At 33.8% G+C, this 18,545-nt stretch overlaps 1 protein-coding gene across 15 annotated transcripts in view; it reads right to left on the bottom strand.

Annotated features, from left to right (window-relative positions):
* The window catches only part of VPS13B (vacuolar protein sorting 13 homolog B), a 763,196-nt gene that overhangs the window by 377,941 nt on the left and 366,710 nt on the right, over positions 1–18,545 (bottom strand). For all 15 annotated transcript variants that reach the window (XR_014255333.1, XM_082432674.1, XM_082432665.1 and 12 more), the window contains one exon: positions 10,819–11,039. Coding sequence is in view for 14 of the 15 variants with exons in the window: in XM_082432674.1 (XP_082288800.1) it covers positions 10,819–11,039 (221 nt within the window). In the remaining variant the exon portion in view is untranslated. The remainder of the gene's footprint in view (positions 1–10,818; positions 11,040–18,545) is intronic.

The following is an 18,545-nucleotide window of genomic DNA, read 5'->3' as shown; positions in this document are numbered from 1 at the left end:
AACAGGGCAAAAATGCTGAAGATAAATGTTCAACTCTTATCCTTCAAGCTGTACTGAAAACATGCCAACTAAAGCCACAATGAGCTACCACTACCTACCTATTAAGACGTCTGAAATTAAAAAGCATAATCAGACCAAGTAACAGTAAAGATGTAGAGCAGCTAAAACTCTCATTTACTCTGATGGAATGCAAAATTTAGAATATTGTTTGGCCATTTCTGAAAAAAACATATACCTACCATGTGAATGAGCCATTTCCTAAGTGTTTCCCCAAGAAAAATTAAAGTCTATGTCCACACAAAGACCTATATAAAAATGTTCATAGAAGCTTTATTTGTAATAGTCTAAAACTGGAAAAAAATCTCAAATGTTAACCAATAAGTTAACCAACAATACAACAGAATACTTAGCAATAAAAAGAAATAAATTATAGATTCATGCAAAACCAAGAACTAATCTCAAAATTATTATGCTGAATCAACGAAGCTAGGCGAGAGAGAGAGAGAGAGAGAGAACTCAAACTGTATGATTCCATTTATACAGAATACTAGCAAATAAAAATTAATCAATAATGACAGTATCAGTGATTGCCTGGGATTGGGGGAGGAGTAAAAGGGAGGATCACAAAGGGGCACAAAGAAACTTTTGAGGATGATGGATTAATGCATTATCTTGATTGTGAAGATGATTTCATGGGTATACATAGTCAAACCTTATCAAATTAGATAATCTAAACATGTGCAGTTTATTGTATTTATGTCAATCCCAAAAAAACTTTATCAAAAGATCTCTAAAAAATGAGCATCACGTGAGGCAGCTTTATATAGGTTATGTGTGAAGGTGATTGAATATCAATAATATTTTGCATATCAACTACTGATTTGATATGCAAGATATTAAATATAAAAAAAGTAACATTTTATTGTTGAAAAATTAACTGCACATACATTTTCTCATTTAATCTTATAACCAATCAGAAAGAAGACTTAATTGGAGTGGAGAGGCTGAGACAAACCTCAAGGAAATACATTCTTGAAGGATAGATAGGATTTAAGTGGGTGCAAAAAGCCATTCCAGTCATAAGAATACCAAGAGCAATAGCCAAGTGCAGGAAAGGAACAAGACATGACATAGGGGCCATGACAAGTTTTGCAGCATATTAGGAGAGTCAGATAGAAGAGTAAATAGAAAGGTAGACATGAAGAAGAAAAACCATGGATATACAATGTCAATGGAAACCAAGCAGGAATGGAACTTCAACAAGCAATTACTGATCCATGTTGAACAAAAAAGAGCTCTAAGTGAATATGAATTTAGAAAGGCTATTTCATTTGGCACGCAGGTTGTTACTAATCATTAAAATTCAGTTTCAAAAGAAAGAGTTTTTGCCAAAAACAAAAACATCCTTTTCATACAGAGCATTACACTTAGTCTACTTTTGTTTAAAAGATAAAAATAAAAATCAGGAGCTCAGAGAAATTAAAAATGGGTGATTTGTGTAAGAATACAAATCCAGTTTTGTCCAAACTGAATGCTTGTGTTCTTAGACAGTGATGCCAAATTCCATTAGCTTGGTGAAAACTGAACTTACAGCAATAAAAACTATGACAAAATGGATAGGAAAGGAGCATAAAACCCATTATTTCTCTAGTTTTACAACTTAAAACCAAAAAATGCAAAGATAGTTTTATGTTTCTCGGAATGCCTTATAGGTGGACAAAATGTATCAATTTATTGGTAGAGGGAAAATTGAAATTTTATTATATTAAAGAAGATTCTATATTAAAGAGGATTCATTTAGTTTTGGAATGAACACAATTTTTAAGGTCTGAGAGACTAGTGCCTAAAGACATTAAAGGGAATTGGGTAACTTTAGTAAAACACTTAAGATAAAAGGCAAGGTTGGTGGAACTCACTCCTAGGAACAAATTCTCTGAATATTCAACCAGGTTAAATATTTACAGTGTCTCAGGCTTTTAATGGCAGTGAGTTCCAGAAACTGACACAGCAATTTAGGTCTCTGTAGTTGATACAGAGATCTACAACAATGTCAGACATGACAATAAATTTGGTCTAAGCTTGCCCTACATATAGAGCTTGCACTATATTTTAGAGTATATAAACTACTTGAGGGCTCTGAGCAATAATGAACCAAATTAATTAATGTACAAGTGCAAACACTTCTGACGTCACTCTAACGAACAAACAAAAGAATGGCACTGAAGTAGGAATTACTTGAATGGAATCAAGAAGCTTATACACTGGCTATAATCCAAAGTTCATAAAGCTTCTGACAGTGTATGTGAAATTTAGTGGGCGTATACATTGTTCTGGGGGAAAGGTTTTTATAACATTCTCAAAGAAGTCCATGGCACAAAAAAGGATAAGAAGTACTTCACAAAAAACACAAATAAGAAACAAAAAAAACCCCCAGATTAATCAGTGAGAAATCACTCACAAGAAAGAGGTTTATTTTGGGTCATTAATCTTAAAAGGAAAAATAAAAATAGTAAAAGAAATTTTAGGATCTTATATGCATATGGATATTTGCAATTTAGGGCCCACAATACACTTTATATAAGGCAGGACACCCAGAAAATAAGAAGAGACATATAGATATATTTCACTAAGAAAGATTAAACGCTTTGGGCCAAAGATGCCATAAAGTTTAAAGGCAAATAACTGCATTACAGATACAGGTTTTGTATTTATAGAATATAAGGGAGGCTCTTCAAATTGTTAAGAAATTTAATAGAAAAATTAAGTAAATGATATGAAATATCAACCATAAAAGAGCAAATTCACTGGCCAATAAACATTGAAAAACCTGTTCATCCTTATTAATAATCAGGAAAATACAAATTAATGTAAACAACATGAACTGCCAATTCACAAAAGAGCAAACTCAACGGCCAATAAACATTTGAAAAGTTGCTCAAACACCTGGTTTCATTTCCCTTCAGCATGAAGGATTTCCTTTAGGATTTCTTGTAGTGCAGTCCAACTGGTGATAGATTCTTTCATACGAAAAATGTCTTTATTTTGTCTTCATTCATAAATGTTATATATTTTTTTACTTAGAATTTTGGGTTGAGAGGCTTTTATTTTTCTTAATTTTCACGATTTAAAGATGTTGTTCTTTTGATCACTACAGTTTCTTATGAGAAGTAAGCTAACAAAATCTTGGTTCTCTTGCATGTGTCATTTTTTTCTCATGATACCTTCAAGATATGCTCTTTATCTGTGGCTTTCAACAGTTGGATTATGATGTGTGTAGGCATGGCCTTCTTCATGTATTTATCTTATTAATCTTTCTCCCCTCATTTCTGGCCTACATGTAGCACTCAATAAATATCTGCTGAATTCACTTAGGAAAAAAAAAAAAAAATCAAGTCATCCTTTGTAATTTTGACAGAATCCAGAGGGAGTCTGGAAGCACAGGCTAAAGCAACCACTCACAAAAAAGAGGTTTATTTGGAGTCTCATGTTTTACCATTAAAATTTAGGTTAATCTGGCACACAAGGATATAAAAGAGTACTTACTCCTTACTTTTTTCTTTGAGTACATGTTGATTCTTCAGAGTGCTATATTGTTTTGTGACTTCCTGTCCCTTTAGGAATACCGCTACAGTCCACCAGGGATATTCATACCAATTTACACAGAGGATCTCACATTTTACATCAGAGTCAATCTAAACTAACAAAATGACATTCATATACCATTGGAGAGTTTGCAAAGTATTTTCATAACTATCTCACTTAAACTTCCCAACAACCTGGTGATCAACTTTGGATATAGCAGTTGCTAACAATTTTACAGAAGTTGGTTTATCAGGACTTATCAAGAAGATAAAGTAGAATTAAGTGCATAAATAAAATTCATTACACTTTGGGTGCAAAGGGATTCTCAGGGCATGAGGTTCATTCAGTCTTGGTTTAATTCTCAGGAAAGAAAAAAAAAGGCCCTTGGTATTTGGGGAGCAGCAGCAAGGAGCCCATGGGAGTCAAGTGATCAACAAAAGGACAAAAGGAAGGAGCAGACATAAGAAGGTAATGCCAGGCCGAACATAAATTCTATTTATGTGATGACTTGGCTTAGAACTGGTTTATATTTAAACAACAACAACAAAACCTGAGCTTAGTTCTAAATAAGGTGAATATCTAAAGAAGATATCCCAGAGCTCTAGTTTTGAGCCACAGTCCTGCATTTAGTAAGACTCCACAGAAATCATCATACTATTGAGTATCTCAAAGTAAAAGAAAAAAAATTTTTTAAAGATTAATAATAGTGGAGTCCCAGGCTAAAACCATAATGGGAACAGAATTTATTCTCAGCTGGGATTGCTATGGATAACCAGAACACATGGAGTAGGACAATCCTCCCAAGGCTATAATGACTCCTAAAATAAGTCTCTAAAATATAAGGTCTCTGGTAGATAACTCCAAGTAGTAGTTAGCTGTCTATTTTATAGGGACTGAGCTACTACTAAATATAAAACTATGAATAAAAAATTTTTTCTTATTATCCTCAGAAGTTTCTTCATATCCCTTTGTAGTCTATCCTTCCTACCACCCCCTTCTCCTTCCCTCTCCCTGCCCTGCCTCCAGGCAACCAGGAACCTACTTTCTGTCACAATGTAGTAGTTTACACATTATAACATTTTATATAAATGGAATTATACAGTAAGTACTCTTTTTTGGTCTGGCTTCCTTCACTCAGTGTAATGACTGCAATATTTTTTCATGATCTTGCATTTTATCAATAACTCAGTCTTTTTTATGGCTGAATAGTATTACATTGTATGGATAAGCCATAATTTGTTTAATTTGTTAAATTCACTTACTGATGAACATTTGGGTTATGTTTAGTCTTTGGCTATACAAATAAAGCTGTTAAATACATCCATGTAAAAGTCTCTGAGTGGATGTACATTTTTGTTTCTCTGAAGAAATACTTAGGGAAGAATGGCTGGGTCGTAATTTTTTTGTTTTTTTCTTCCCCTCCAGGAACTTCAAAGTTGTTTCCAAAGTTGTTACGTAATTTTTACATTCCCATCAGTAGTATACAGAGTTCTAGTTGGTTCATAATACTCCATCTTTTAAATTACAGCCAATCTAATAGGTATGTAGTGGTATGTCTTCATGTTTTATTTTGTTTTTTCCTGATAAATAATGATGTTGAGTATCTTTTCATGTGTTTACTGACCAGTCACACATCTTGTGTGGTTCTAATCTTTTCCCTGTTATTTGTATTCATGTTATTTTATTTATTGTTCTTTGTCTTCATGTTACCAAGTAGAAAGGATTCCATAAATATTCGGTAACAGTTTGATAAATGTGTTGCTAATACTTTTTCCAAGTGTCTGGCTTTCTGCTATCTTAATGTGTCTTTCAAGGAGAAAATGTTTTTAAACTTGATTATGCCCAATATCTAGATCAATCTGGGGACAGCTGCCATCTTAACAATATCGAATCTTCTAATCTATGAACAAGTATCTCGCTCCAGTTAGATGTTCAAGTTCTCTCAGCAATGTTTTGTGGTTTTCAGGGTAGAGGTCTTGGACATCTTTTCTTAGATGCATTTGTGTATGTTTGTTGGCACCAATATAAATGGAACTGATTCATTCCATTTTCCAATTGTTAGCTGCTAGTACAGAAAAATACAATTGGTTTTTATATATTTATCTTGTCTCCTACAACCATAATAAGTTTATTAGTTCTAGTAATGGTTTCTTAATTCCTCCAGGATCTTCTATAAAATATTTGATCATATGAAAATAGGGAGAGTTTTACTTCTTTTCTTATCTTTGTGTCTTTTATTTCTTTTGCTTGGTTAATTGCAATGGCTAAGATGGCCAGTATGACAAAGAACAGGTGATAGAAGGAGGCATTCTGGGCTTTTTCTTGATCTTAGTGGGAAACAGTTCAATATTTTACAATTAAGTGTGATATCTGGTTTCTCAGATATGAGTTATTATTTAATGTCCAGATATTTACAGTTTTCCTAGTTAATTTATTATTGATTTCTAATATAATTTGACTATGGTTAGATAATATACTTTACTGATTTTAATTCTCTTAATATAATGAGACCATGTACACCTGAAAAAAATGTGCATTCCATGGTTGTTGAATATAGTGTTCTATAAATGTCAACTAGGTCAAGGTGAGTTCACAGTATTTTTCATATCTTCTATATCTCCAATTATTTATTTTTCATCTAGTTGTTTTACAACCACTGAGAGAGATCGTATAAAAATTTCCTAATATGATTGAATAGAATTACCTATTTTTTCCTTTAATTCTGTCCATTTTTCTTTCATGTCCTTCTTTATCTCTGGTAATACTCTTTTTCTTTTTGTCTATTTTATTTGATATTAAAATAAATAAGTCCATCCTTCTTATGCTGTTTGTATGGTGTATTTTTTCCTATGCATTTATTTATATTGTTTCTTTATATTTTAAGTGTTTCTCTTTTAGGCAATGTATGTAGAGTCTTGCTTTATTCCTACCCTAATAGGAGCAGTTGGACCAGGGGTCAGAAAACTTTCTGTAAATGGTCAGATAGTAAATATTCTAGACTTTGTGAGCTACATAGTGTTCTCCCTTGCTGTTACTTAATTCTGTGGTTGTAGCATGATGGCAACCTTACACAGTATGTGAAAAAAAGGGTGTGGCCAAATTTATCTGCAGGCCTTAGTTTGCTGAATCCTGTTCTAAACACTCCCAGTTAGGATCATAACATTTAATGTAATTCTTGCTAAGGCAGGATTAGCCCTACAATTTTATTTTTTGTTTTCTGTTTCCATCCTCTGTTTTATGTAACTCTGTCACCACTTCTTCACTTCTTTAGATTATTTGAATACTTCTTAGTATTTCATTTTAATTCATCTATTGGCATTTTGGTTATATCTCTTTGTATATTTGCTTTTTTTTTTAGTAGTTATTCTAGGAAATTTTAATATATGTAGAAAAACTTTCACAGTCTACTTTTAAATTTATACTGTACCACTTCATGAGATATTTAGGAATCTGACAACCACTAGGTCCCCTTAGCCCATCCCCCACTAACTTTGATGATGAAGTTGTCTTTTTTTTTTTTTGGCTGTGTTGGGTCTTCGTTGCTGCTTGCGGGCTTTCTCTAGTTGCGGTGAGCTACTCTTCCTTGTGGTGCGTGGGCTTCTTATTGCAGTGGCTTCTCTTGTTGTGGAGCACCGGCTCTAGGTGCATGGGCTTTAACAGCTGTGGCACGTGGGCTCAGTAGTTGTGGCTTGCAGGCTACAGAGCACAGGCTCAGCAGTTGCGGCACACGGGCTTAGTTGCTCCACAGCATGTGGGATCTTCCTGGACCAGGGCTCGAACCTGTGTCCCCTGCATTGGCAGGCGGGTTCTTAACCACTAAGCCACCAGGGAAGTCCCAAGTTGTCTTGTATATTAAATCCACATACATTGATTGAAAGCTCTAGCAGACAGTGTTCCGCATTTTGCTTTCCACAGTCATACATATATTTTTTTTAATTATATGGTTAGTCTTTAATGGAAACTTTTGCTTCCCAGATTCTTTTTTTTTTTTTAATTAATTAATTAATTTTTGGCTGTGTTGGGTCTTCGTTGTGGTGCGCGGGCTTCTCATTGCAGTGGCTTCTCTTGTTGCAGAGCACGGGCTCTAGGCGCGCGGGCTTCAGTAGTTGTGGCTCGTGGGCCCTAGAGCTCAGGCTCAGTAGTTGTGGCACATGGGCTTAGTTGCTCCGCGGCATGTGGGATCTTCCGGGACCAGGGCTCGAACCCCGTGTCCCCTGCATTGGCAGATGGATTCTTAACCACTGCGCCACCAGAGAAGTCCCATATTTTTTTAAATAGTTAAAAAAAAAAAAGATTTATCAAGCTATTTATCATTTCTGTTGGTTTTCCTTTATTTCTGAAGATGCAGGTTTTCATTTGGTTCCACTCCCTTTTAACCTGTAGAACTTCCTTCAGTATTTCTTGTAAAGTAGAGGTGCTGGTGACAATTTTCCTAGTTTTCCTTCATCTACAGTGTCTTTATTTCACTTTAATTTCTGTGAGACATGCACACTGGCTTGACAGTGTTTTTCTGTTAGCATTTTAAAGATATTGTTCTAATGTCTTCTGTCCTCTGTGGGGTTTTTTGTTTTTGTTTTATTATTTATTTATTTGGCTGCACTGGGCCTTAGTTGCAGCAAGCGGAATCTTCGTTGCCACGTGCGGGATCTTCGTTCTCACATGCGGGATCTTTAGTTGCAGCATGCAGGATCTAGTTACCTGACCAGAGATTGAACCTGGGCCCCCTGCATTGGGAGCGCAGAGACTTAACCGCTGGATCACCAGGGAAGTCCCATGTTCTCTATGGTTTTTAATGAGAAATCGGCACTCATTCAAATTAAGCCATATATAATGTATCTTCTTGCAGCTGCTTTCAAGATTTAAAAAAAATTTATCTTTGGTTTTTAGTATTTTAATCACAATGTATCCAAGATAAACATGCTTGGGACTAGGTAAACTTCATGAATATGTAAAAGCCTATCTCTTTCTGCAAATTTGGGAATTTTGTACAATTATTTGTTAATATTTTTCTGGCCCCAGCTTTTTCTCCTTATCTTCTGGAATTCCAATTACACATATATTCGAACATTCTGTCGATTCGAAGACAGATTCTGAAGATTCGATCCTATTTTTAATATCTTTTCTGTTTTCCAAATTCAATAATTTCTATGCACAATGTTCAAGTTCAACGACTCTTCTGTCACATGAAGGCCACTTCTAAGCCCATACGGTATGGTTTTTTCTTTCAGGTATTGTATTTCCAATTCTCAAATTCCATTTGATTGTTTTTATACTTTACTTCTCCATTGAGAATTCTTACATTTTTCATTCAGTGTTGCTTTCCTTTACACCTCATAAAAAAAAATTATAATAGCTGTTTTAAAGTCTTTTTTGCAATTCAATTATTTAAAAAGCAAATTGGAAACATTCATTTATGTTGTTAGTTTTTGCTTTCTTTTCCCCCAGAGTATATAGCAATAATCAGTGGGACTGATGGGCTGAGATGGGCTTCTGCTGCTATGATAGAACTAAATCTATTTTTTTCCCTTTTAACAGCTTCTGTGATAAAGGAGCTAAAGAAGGTGAATCTGTTTCTCTATAATCTGTTTGCTAGAGCTGCCATATAAAAGTGCCATAAACTGGGTGGCTTAAAACAACAGAAACTTATAGTTTCATGGTTCTGGAGATTAGAGAGTCCCTACTCAAGGTAATAGCAGGGCCATGCTCTGGGACTCAGGAGAATCCTTCATTGCCTCTGGTTCTTCTTCTGGTAGTAGCCAGCAATCCTTGTGTTCTTTGGCTTGAAGCTGGATCAGTCCAATCTCTGCCTCCATTCACATGGCACTCTCCCTGCGTATCTTCACATCAACTTCCCTCTGTGACTGTCTACTTCCAAATTTCCCTTTTTATAAGGATATCAGTCACACTGGATGAAGGCTCACCCTAATGAATTCATTTTAACTTGATTACCTCTGTAATGATCCTATTAACAGATAAGGTCACATGATGAGATACTACAAGTTAGGAATTCAACATATCTTTTGTCGGAGACACAATTCAACCAATAGCAGTTTTCCTTCCTCTAGGAAATGCATTTCAACAACCATCAGCAGTAGCATTCAAAGAATAATCTAAGAGGAGGTAAGTCATTTCATAATTATTCTCTACTATACTACTATGGGTCATAATAGAATGGCAAATGGCCATTAATCTGGAATATTTACTATTGTTCAAAAGAATTTACTACTGATTATAAAAGAAATTACTTTTATAATGGTGGATAAGCTATTAGTTTAGTATAACTACCTCATCATAATTCTAACTGTATGTATTTTTTTAATAAGGCCATCACCAAGATTAAATTAGCAGGTCCGATCTTTTCAAAATGCACAAATACATATGAAAGTTAAACGAAACTGTAGAGTATACAGTAAGTGGAGCAAGGCAGAGAGAAGAGGGGAAAGAAGGAGGATGGTTTCAGTAAGGAGGCTCTATAACATATGGAATAATATTTGAACCCACTTAAAAAAACACACTTTAAAAACTAGCTTGTCACCACTAATGCTGTAATAAACAAAGATTTATCGACATTGACCTAACAGATCCAATAAAACTCTAAATAGTATTGTTTTAAAAATATAATTTCAAATACTATTCAACATTGATAATCTGCGTAGAAAATATACAAGAGTCTGCTTGAGGTCAAAGAAACAAGTATTAAATTATATGTAACTAATAATTTGTACAAACCCAGGAGATCTGAATTCATACTAAATTATAAAACTGTAGAATATAACATGTTTGGCCTATACCAACTGGAATGTTAAAGGATTAACAAAATGCCTTTTTTAAAGAGTAAACAGTGCTTTTTTTTTTTTTTTAAATACTACACGTTGAGCAAAAGAAGTTTTGAGTGAGAATCTGATTGGAAATTACATTTGATCACTTCAATAGACTCTTCCAGTCTGAGAGTAAAGTAGTTCTTCACCATTTAAAAAACTTTACATCTGCAACTGATTTCATTCCATCAGCCAAAAGATGCATTTATGCTGCCACCATTACATTTTCAGAAGAGTTTGAATTACAAAACTTGAGAGAACTTCAAAGCAATACTTAATCTAACCATTCTGATCTTGATGGCTCTGTTAAAAATAATTTAAGACACTTAATAGAAGAGAAACCCTTCAACAAAATGAGTAACAATTGTTCTTAAATCACATTATTTTAAATTTCCTTTCATAAACCAAATGTACCAACCTGGGGGTTCGAGCATTTTATCTCAAGTGATTCTAGGTCAACATGCAGACAGACAACAAATGAATGCCTCGTATCAGGTCCTGTAGCGAGTAGTTTTTGAGATGTAACAGCTAGAGTAGAGGTACAACCCATAGGTTCCACTAGGCAAAGTGTCACTTGTTTTCCAAAAAGGGTGTATATGCTGAAATGATGCAAGCTGATTGTCCAAGGAAAGGCATCACCTGATAATGGGGACAAAAGGGGGTAGGGAGGCACACACACAAACAAAAATATAGTTAATTGTCACTTGATAGTAAGGTATCTACTGTTAATATTTGAAATCTAAAACAGTTAATATGGCATCATAAATAGCGTATGCTGTATCCCAGAGACCAACATGTTAAACAGTTTACATGTTATATAAGGGTTACCTTTTAAAAATGTTTATATTTGTATTTATTATAACATACTACTATATCAATAATTATGTACATTATAAAACATACAAGTAGAAATTAAGGAAATGAGATAAAAATATAAATACAAGTTCTAACTTTTTCCTCCCTCACCCTTGTACTAGTGGGTTGTACAGTGCAACTGCTGGGATGTATGCATTATACCTTGGAGACCACAGAGAATGTGTTAAATTAGGAAAATTAGGAAAATGAACTAAAGGTGACCACAGATCTGACTGCAGAATAAAAAAAGAATAAACAATTTACTATGGTCTGTCGGACCATCTGCATCAGAGTCATATGGGTGCTGATATAAAATACAGATTCCTGGTTTCTGCTTCAGACCTACTTAATCAGAAATCTCTGATAGTTAAGACCCAGGACGCACGTACATATCTTCAGTTGGTGATTCTTATATATGTTATTTTTAAATCAAGTATATTTTATTTAAAAATAAAAGTACTCATACATTTCAGAATTAAAAGCAAAATTTCTTTCATTGTTTTAGTATTTTTTCTTTTATTAATTTACCAGAGAAAAGAATTGTTAATATAAATTTATGAGACAAAACTATCTTTTTTTTTATTGTGGCTATAGATAAAATACCTTGTGAAATAGCATTTAAAAGTGTACTCAGTATTAAAACATTCATAAATATTCATTACTGGGATGCCAATTTGATGGAAAATATGTTCCTATGACTTGTATTTTTGACTTTGCAATTCTACTAGCACTTGATAGTATAGATAGTATAATACAGACTTCTTTTTAAGTATCTAGATTATTTTAAAACAAATTGAAAATATTTATCTTCTAATTAGAGAGGTACTAGTGTCTCACTGAAAATAACTTAGAAGATATAATATATGAAGAAAAATATCAAAACCAGTCATAATTCACCTTCCATCTTGCTACTCCCAGGAATATGCACTATTAACATTGTTATTATTTTTCCTTCAAGTCTTTTTCTTTTCCCCCTGTAGTGTTGGACGTGCTCACACAGAGCTGGAACCAGATCACATCGTACTATTAGGTTCATATTATATTTTAGTAAGAAAAAAAATACCAAGTGAATAACTAAGTAGATCATGCTATAAACATATATACTAAAGGAATATAAATAAGCATTTGAATTGTGAATGGTGATACTCAGGGGATGCTACAAGATAGATTCTCATATGTTTGAACATTCAAAATGTCTTGATCAAGTAGTTAATAAAATTAAAATTGGAAACTTTGAAATTGAGACCTGAATAGTAAACTAAATCTAGCTACATAGCAGTCCACAACAACTTGACTGGAAACAATGGAAACTGCATAATAATATGTGGTCAGCACCATGGTACTCTGCCTGTCTTAAGACTTAAAATATTTTGCCCCCAGGAAAGAATGACAAACTTTAAATCATCTGTAACTAATTCTGAAATTATTTTAAAACCTACACAAAGTTCCATGCTATTTACAAAATAAAGGCTTTGCCAAATTTGTCTTAAAATACTTTGGAATGATTTCAGGTTACATATTTTAAAATCTGTAGCGAGCTATATACATAGTCCTTCAAATTTTATGTTATCCAAGAAATGTTAAATGGTGATTATGTTGGGTAAAACGCACTACATTTAAATTCATGAAATAGAAAAAAAGAATTCCAAATGACATTGGTACTATCTCAGATATGTGTCTCTGCTTCTTCTTTGGAATCAGACCATTAGCTGAAATTGGGTATACCACATTCTAAGTCTTAAACAGAACCTTTTAAGGTAATATTTTACATCCATTTATTTAACAAGCAGATCATCTATTTTAAAAAGTACACTCTATCTAGAAGAGCTTAACATGTAATGACAAACATTCCCACAATTAATCACTGTGAAAAAATGATCAAAACGTAACACATCATTACCTGCACACCTATTCCTTTTACACACACACACACACACACCCAAAATAAAAAGCACCTCATCTATTTACAACACTGGCAATATACTGTTCTGAGGACTCCGTAAAATATGCTCAGATATCCATGACGGACCAGGATCATGTACTATTCTGAGACCTTCAAGACTAGTATTTTAACTTTAATTAGAAAGTGTTAAGGCTATAAAATGAGTCTTTCATTTTAGAAAAATTATTTATTGCTGGCAGAATTCAGAAATAGTCAAATTGTCTAAAGAACAAGAAAAAAATAAAAACGAAGCAGGAAGATTGAAAATGCCATTTCTGTGTGAATTTGTGAAACCTCTACACTATCAACAGAGAAAAGAATACCAATAAATTAATTCTCAAAAAATGATAACCAAACACTAATGAACTTCAGATGAATTAATGTAAACGAAAGTGAATATGGCAAAGCTTTGAGACAAAATGAATAAATAAAATTCAGTGTGAGACTAATTTACAGTCTTCAATACTGGTGGGCAGGGATCAATATTCTGCAAAGAGAATTGGTCTTTCCCTTTCTAAAGATGTTGTGCTTTGTTATAGGAAAAAGTATATATACTTTGCACCAAGGTAAATCACCTTACAAAGATCAATACAGAAAATGAAGAAAGAAAACTGTTCAATATTAGAGATACTCCCCCTCAGTTTTCTTTCTTTCATAACCTTCGTCATTACGTGTCTTTCGAAACAAACAAAACGGTGTCTTTCCTCTTCTCCTTAACTCTTTTCCCTATGTCCCACAATCCAGTATGTCTCAGGCAGGTTTTTATTTCAAATATGAAATAGTGTAATCAGGAATATTTTACTGCTAATTGTGAGGGTTAACAATTTGGAAACAGATGCAGTGTATTCTACAAACATAAATGAGCCAAAAGTGCTGACACTGTTTCCCCAAACCACTTAGCACTAAACTGATTTATAGACAGTTGAGATAAAGGGTTTCTTTAATTCTACATGATATTAATTTAAGCAGTGGGAATGTTCAAGGAATGAAGGCATTAAAGAAGATATAAAGCATAATCAATTCTCCTGGAAGAGGAGAACTGCTGAAATGCCTGGAAGAGAAGGAAATGAAAATGAGCAACATATAGTTTTATTTGCTCTGTAACCAAATTTCTACTTTGGAAGAAAATACTGCTTTGTATTAGGAAATGTAAAATGTATTGCATGTATAAAATAATATAAATTAAAAATACATAAAATTTATATAAATATATAAAATTTATATTGAAAAATATCATGATTATTAATTCATGATAAAATAGATAATTCATTTCAAATTTGTGAAATATTTTCTTCATATCTAGAAACCCAAGCATTCAGTGCTTGATTCACTTTTTTAATCCTTCCATAGGCCTTTGTACATATATAAATGTTTATAAACTCAGCATGTATTAAAAAAAAGGGGGCGGGGGGTTCCCTGGTGGCGCAGTGGTTAAGAATCCGCCTTCCAATGCAGGGGACACGGGTTCGAGCCCTGGTCCAGAAAGATCCAACATGCCGCGGAGCAACTAAGCCCATGCGCCACAACTACTGAGCCTGTGCTCTACAGCCCGCAAGCCACAACTACTGAAGCCCGTGCACCTACAGCCTGTGCTCCGCAACAAGAGAAGCCTCCATGATGAGAAGACTGCGCAACGCAACGAAGAGTAGCCCCTGCTCGCAGCAACTAGAGAAAGCCCGCGTGCAGCAACGAAGACCCAATGCAGCCAAAAATAAATAAATAAAATAAACTTATTTTTTAAAAAAAGCATTCAGTGCTAACTAGTATTCACGTCTGAAAGTTATTACTGGTTTAATCATAACTTAATCATCAAATTTTCATTACTGTATAAAGAAATATAATACTGTTTTTTAAGATTCCTTAAAACTCATGATTGCAGATATAAACAATGCAAAACCAGAACAATTATTGCTTTTAAAACTAAAAGTAACCTCAAAGACTAGTGCTGTCTTTCAAGCAATTAATATATCAGTAATTACTTTACAGTTTTAAAAGAGGTGTCGAAATTATAGCAATGCAGAATTTATTTAAGGTCATATGGTCAGCTAACAAGACATACCCTCAGTTGCTACAGCTTGTCAAGCTACGTTACAATTAAACATTTTCTAAAGTGACTTACCACTAACTAATGGCACTTCTTACCTCACTTAAATTATTACATAGACACCTACATAATTAAGGAAACATTATCATAAAATATTTCTTGGGTCTCATGACTCAGTGATATGATATATGGATTATAACTTAAAAAATAAATATAGGGTATTTTAAATATCCTTATTTTTAAATGCTATTTTTTGCTTCCTGATTGTTTTCTACTTTAGCTTTTTCTTAAATAACTGAATAGCCAATTATCCCTTATTAAGCTTTTCTAATTGAATATGTATTTTACAAACACCGTGTTCTCAAAACTTTAACAACATAAGAAACATGATTCCCTTTCCAAAACATTTTCAACTATATACATTATATTTACAAAAATAATAAAAATACTTATAAACATTTACAACACAAACATCCTAGATAATAAATTCATTTATCATTTCCCTTAACATAACACATAGTACATGTAGACATTTTAGTCAATTTGAGTTAAATCTATTACCTTCCCAAGACTTCTGCAAAAGAATTGTTTACTGCCATTAGATGAAAGTCAAGACTGACTAATGCATAAAAGCTTTGCCATGTTAACCTTCCTAATAAATGAGTATTTGTTAGGAATAAAAGATACACATTTGTGTATTCATTTTATATTACTGACAGAGTATATCAATTTACTTAAGTTGATAAACTGGTTTACTGAGTGCATTAGAACACTATGACACTGCCTCTACAGCATGAGCCTGTATTTTGCACCAGGGAGACTTAGGTAAATATCCTAGCTCTAACTATCCCTTAGTATTAGAGGAGAAATGCTAATTCCTAATTCCTCTGCTTTTTCCACATGAAGTGCTAAGCCATTTCATGCCTTTCCCTTCACAAGAATTGAGTGGACTATTTCATTACAGTAAAAGAACCAACTTAGTGACAAAAGAAAAGACATAAGAATAAAGAGCAAAGAAAAAGGAAAAAAGTTTAAAAAAAAAAAGGTAAAAAGTAAAGTCCTGATTAATTTCACTTCTTTCATTATTTGGTATTATTATTTAAAGAATTTTTTTGGAAGATAGGAAGTTCACGGATGACCCAAGGACTCTTTCAGTTCAAGAAACTATTCCAAATACTAAATTAAAGAGTTTGGGGACTTCCCTGGTGGTCCACTGGTTAAGACTTCACCTTCCAATGCAGGGGGTGCGGGTTTGATCCCTGGTCGGGTAGCTAAGATCTCCCACACGCCTCAGGGCCAAAAAAAAAAAAAAAAAACCCATAAGACAGAAGCAATACTATAACAAATTCAATAAAGACTTTAAAAAAAAGTGTGATAAATGAAAGAGTCTGAATCAATGAATTGTATTTCATGAAAACCTCATACAGAAGGGAATTATATGGAAGAAAACCTGAGTCGTGGAGATCATGTTTATCCATAACTTGGCACCTCAAGTATGGTTTCATTCTCTGGGGCTCAGGTGAACCACTTTAAAAACATGCTAAAGCTGACAGGTATGACCAGCGACTAGCTGTGAAATTAGGAATAGAGCAATTTTGGTATTGAAAATAACTGTTACTCTGTAGCACAAGATTCTATCATGTTATCGGTGCCAACTGATGGACAATCTAGGTCAAACAGATACCTAAGGATATAAAAAAGGAACAAAGAAGTCAGGTATGTGACAATCTCTTAGATTTGTAAACCGTCAGAGAAAAGGTGACAGGTTAAGTATAGGTATAGATGAGAATACCTAGTAAAGCTATAAATATGAAGAACACCTATCTTTAAAGAAAGTGTAGAGGAAAGGAGCCCATGAATGATATTCAAAAGAAGTAGCCACTATCCACGAAAACAAATCAAGGAAAGTGGTTATCCAGAAGTTAAGAAAGAATTTCAAAAAAGAATCAATGAACATCAAGGATTAAAAGGTTTCCACTGGATTTGCAAATAAGAGGTTTGTTCTGTTAACTGAGTAAGCTGAAAGAAATTTTAGCATTTTTATATGACAACAAGGGTTAAATAAGGAGGTTATAATTGATGAAGCAAGTTCCGTAAAAACGTAGTGCATAGCTTATAGTATGCACTCAATAAATATTTGCTTTATGAAGGAAGGAAGGAAGGAAGGAAAGGAGAAAGGGAGGGAGGGATGGACTGAGATGGATAAATGAATAAAAATGGCTTGGTCCTAAGCAATGTCAGCAGACGAAAGACTTATTCTAGGTAAGGTAGATTCATTTGTTAAACAAGTATTTACTGAATTAAATATATGCCAGATATTATTCTAGGATTTAGGGAGAGAGCAGTGAACAATATAACCTCACTGTTCTCATGGATCTTGCCTTCTAGTTGTGGAAAGAAGGATAATAAACTAATAATTAAATGACATATAGTATGTTGATGGTCCTAGATGTTCTGAAGAGCACTTAAGCAGGGTAACAGAACAGGGTGCTGCCACTTTAAGATAGGAGAGTCCAGAAAAGCCACTCTGATAAAATGACATTCCATAGAGACATAAGGCATGAGGCTACTTGGGAAAAAAGTGTTCTGGAAGGTGAATAGTAAGTGTAAAGGTCCTGTATCAGGACCCTGTTTGGATGGGAAGTTGTCAATGCTTTCATTAAGGTAATAAGGAGGTTGTATGCTGGGTAGGGGAAATAATCAGATAACCTTGAGGAAAGTGGTGAAAATTTATAATAGCTTTCATAGGGAGTGGAAAGGTATTAAAGGAAGTATAAAAAGTTTACAAAATTATCAATGAGGGCAAGAAGTCATTTTTTCCCAAAAAACTGTCAAGAACTTCAGAAAGGAAGCTCAAATGTCAAATAGTTGGAACGATCCAAGGCTACACTTCCTTCCAAGAAACTGAGAATCCACAATATCCAAAATATATAAAGAACTCATGCAACTCAATATCATAAAAACAACCTGATTAAAAAATGGGCAGAGGATCTGAATAGACATTTTTCCAAAGAAGACATACAGACAGCCAACAGACACAGGAAAAGATGCTCAACAAAACTAATCATTAGGGAAATGCAAATTGAAACCACAATGAGATAACATCTCACACCTGTCAGAATGGCTATTACCAAAAAAGATGATAAATAACAAGTGTTGGCGAGGATGCAGAGAAAAGGGAATCCTTTCTGCACTGTTGATGAGAATGTAAATTGGTACAACCACTATGGAAAACAGGATGAAAGTTCCTCAAAAAATTACAAACAGAACCACCATACGATTTAGCAATTCCACTTCAGGGTAT

The sequence above is a fragment of the Balaenoptera physalus genome, assembly GCF_965194825.1.
Source record: "Balaenoptera physalus genome assembly, chromosome: 17".
Lineage (NCBI taxonomy): Eukaryota > Metazoa > Chordata > Mammalia > Artiodactyla > Balaenopteridae > Balaenoptera > Balaenoptera physalus.
The sequence above is the reverse complement of the archived record's forward strand: the minus strand, read 5'-3'. Positions and strand labels throughout refer to the sequence as shown.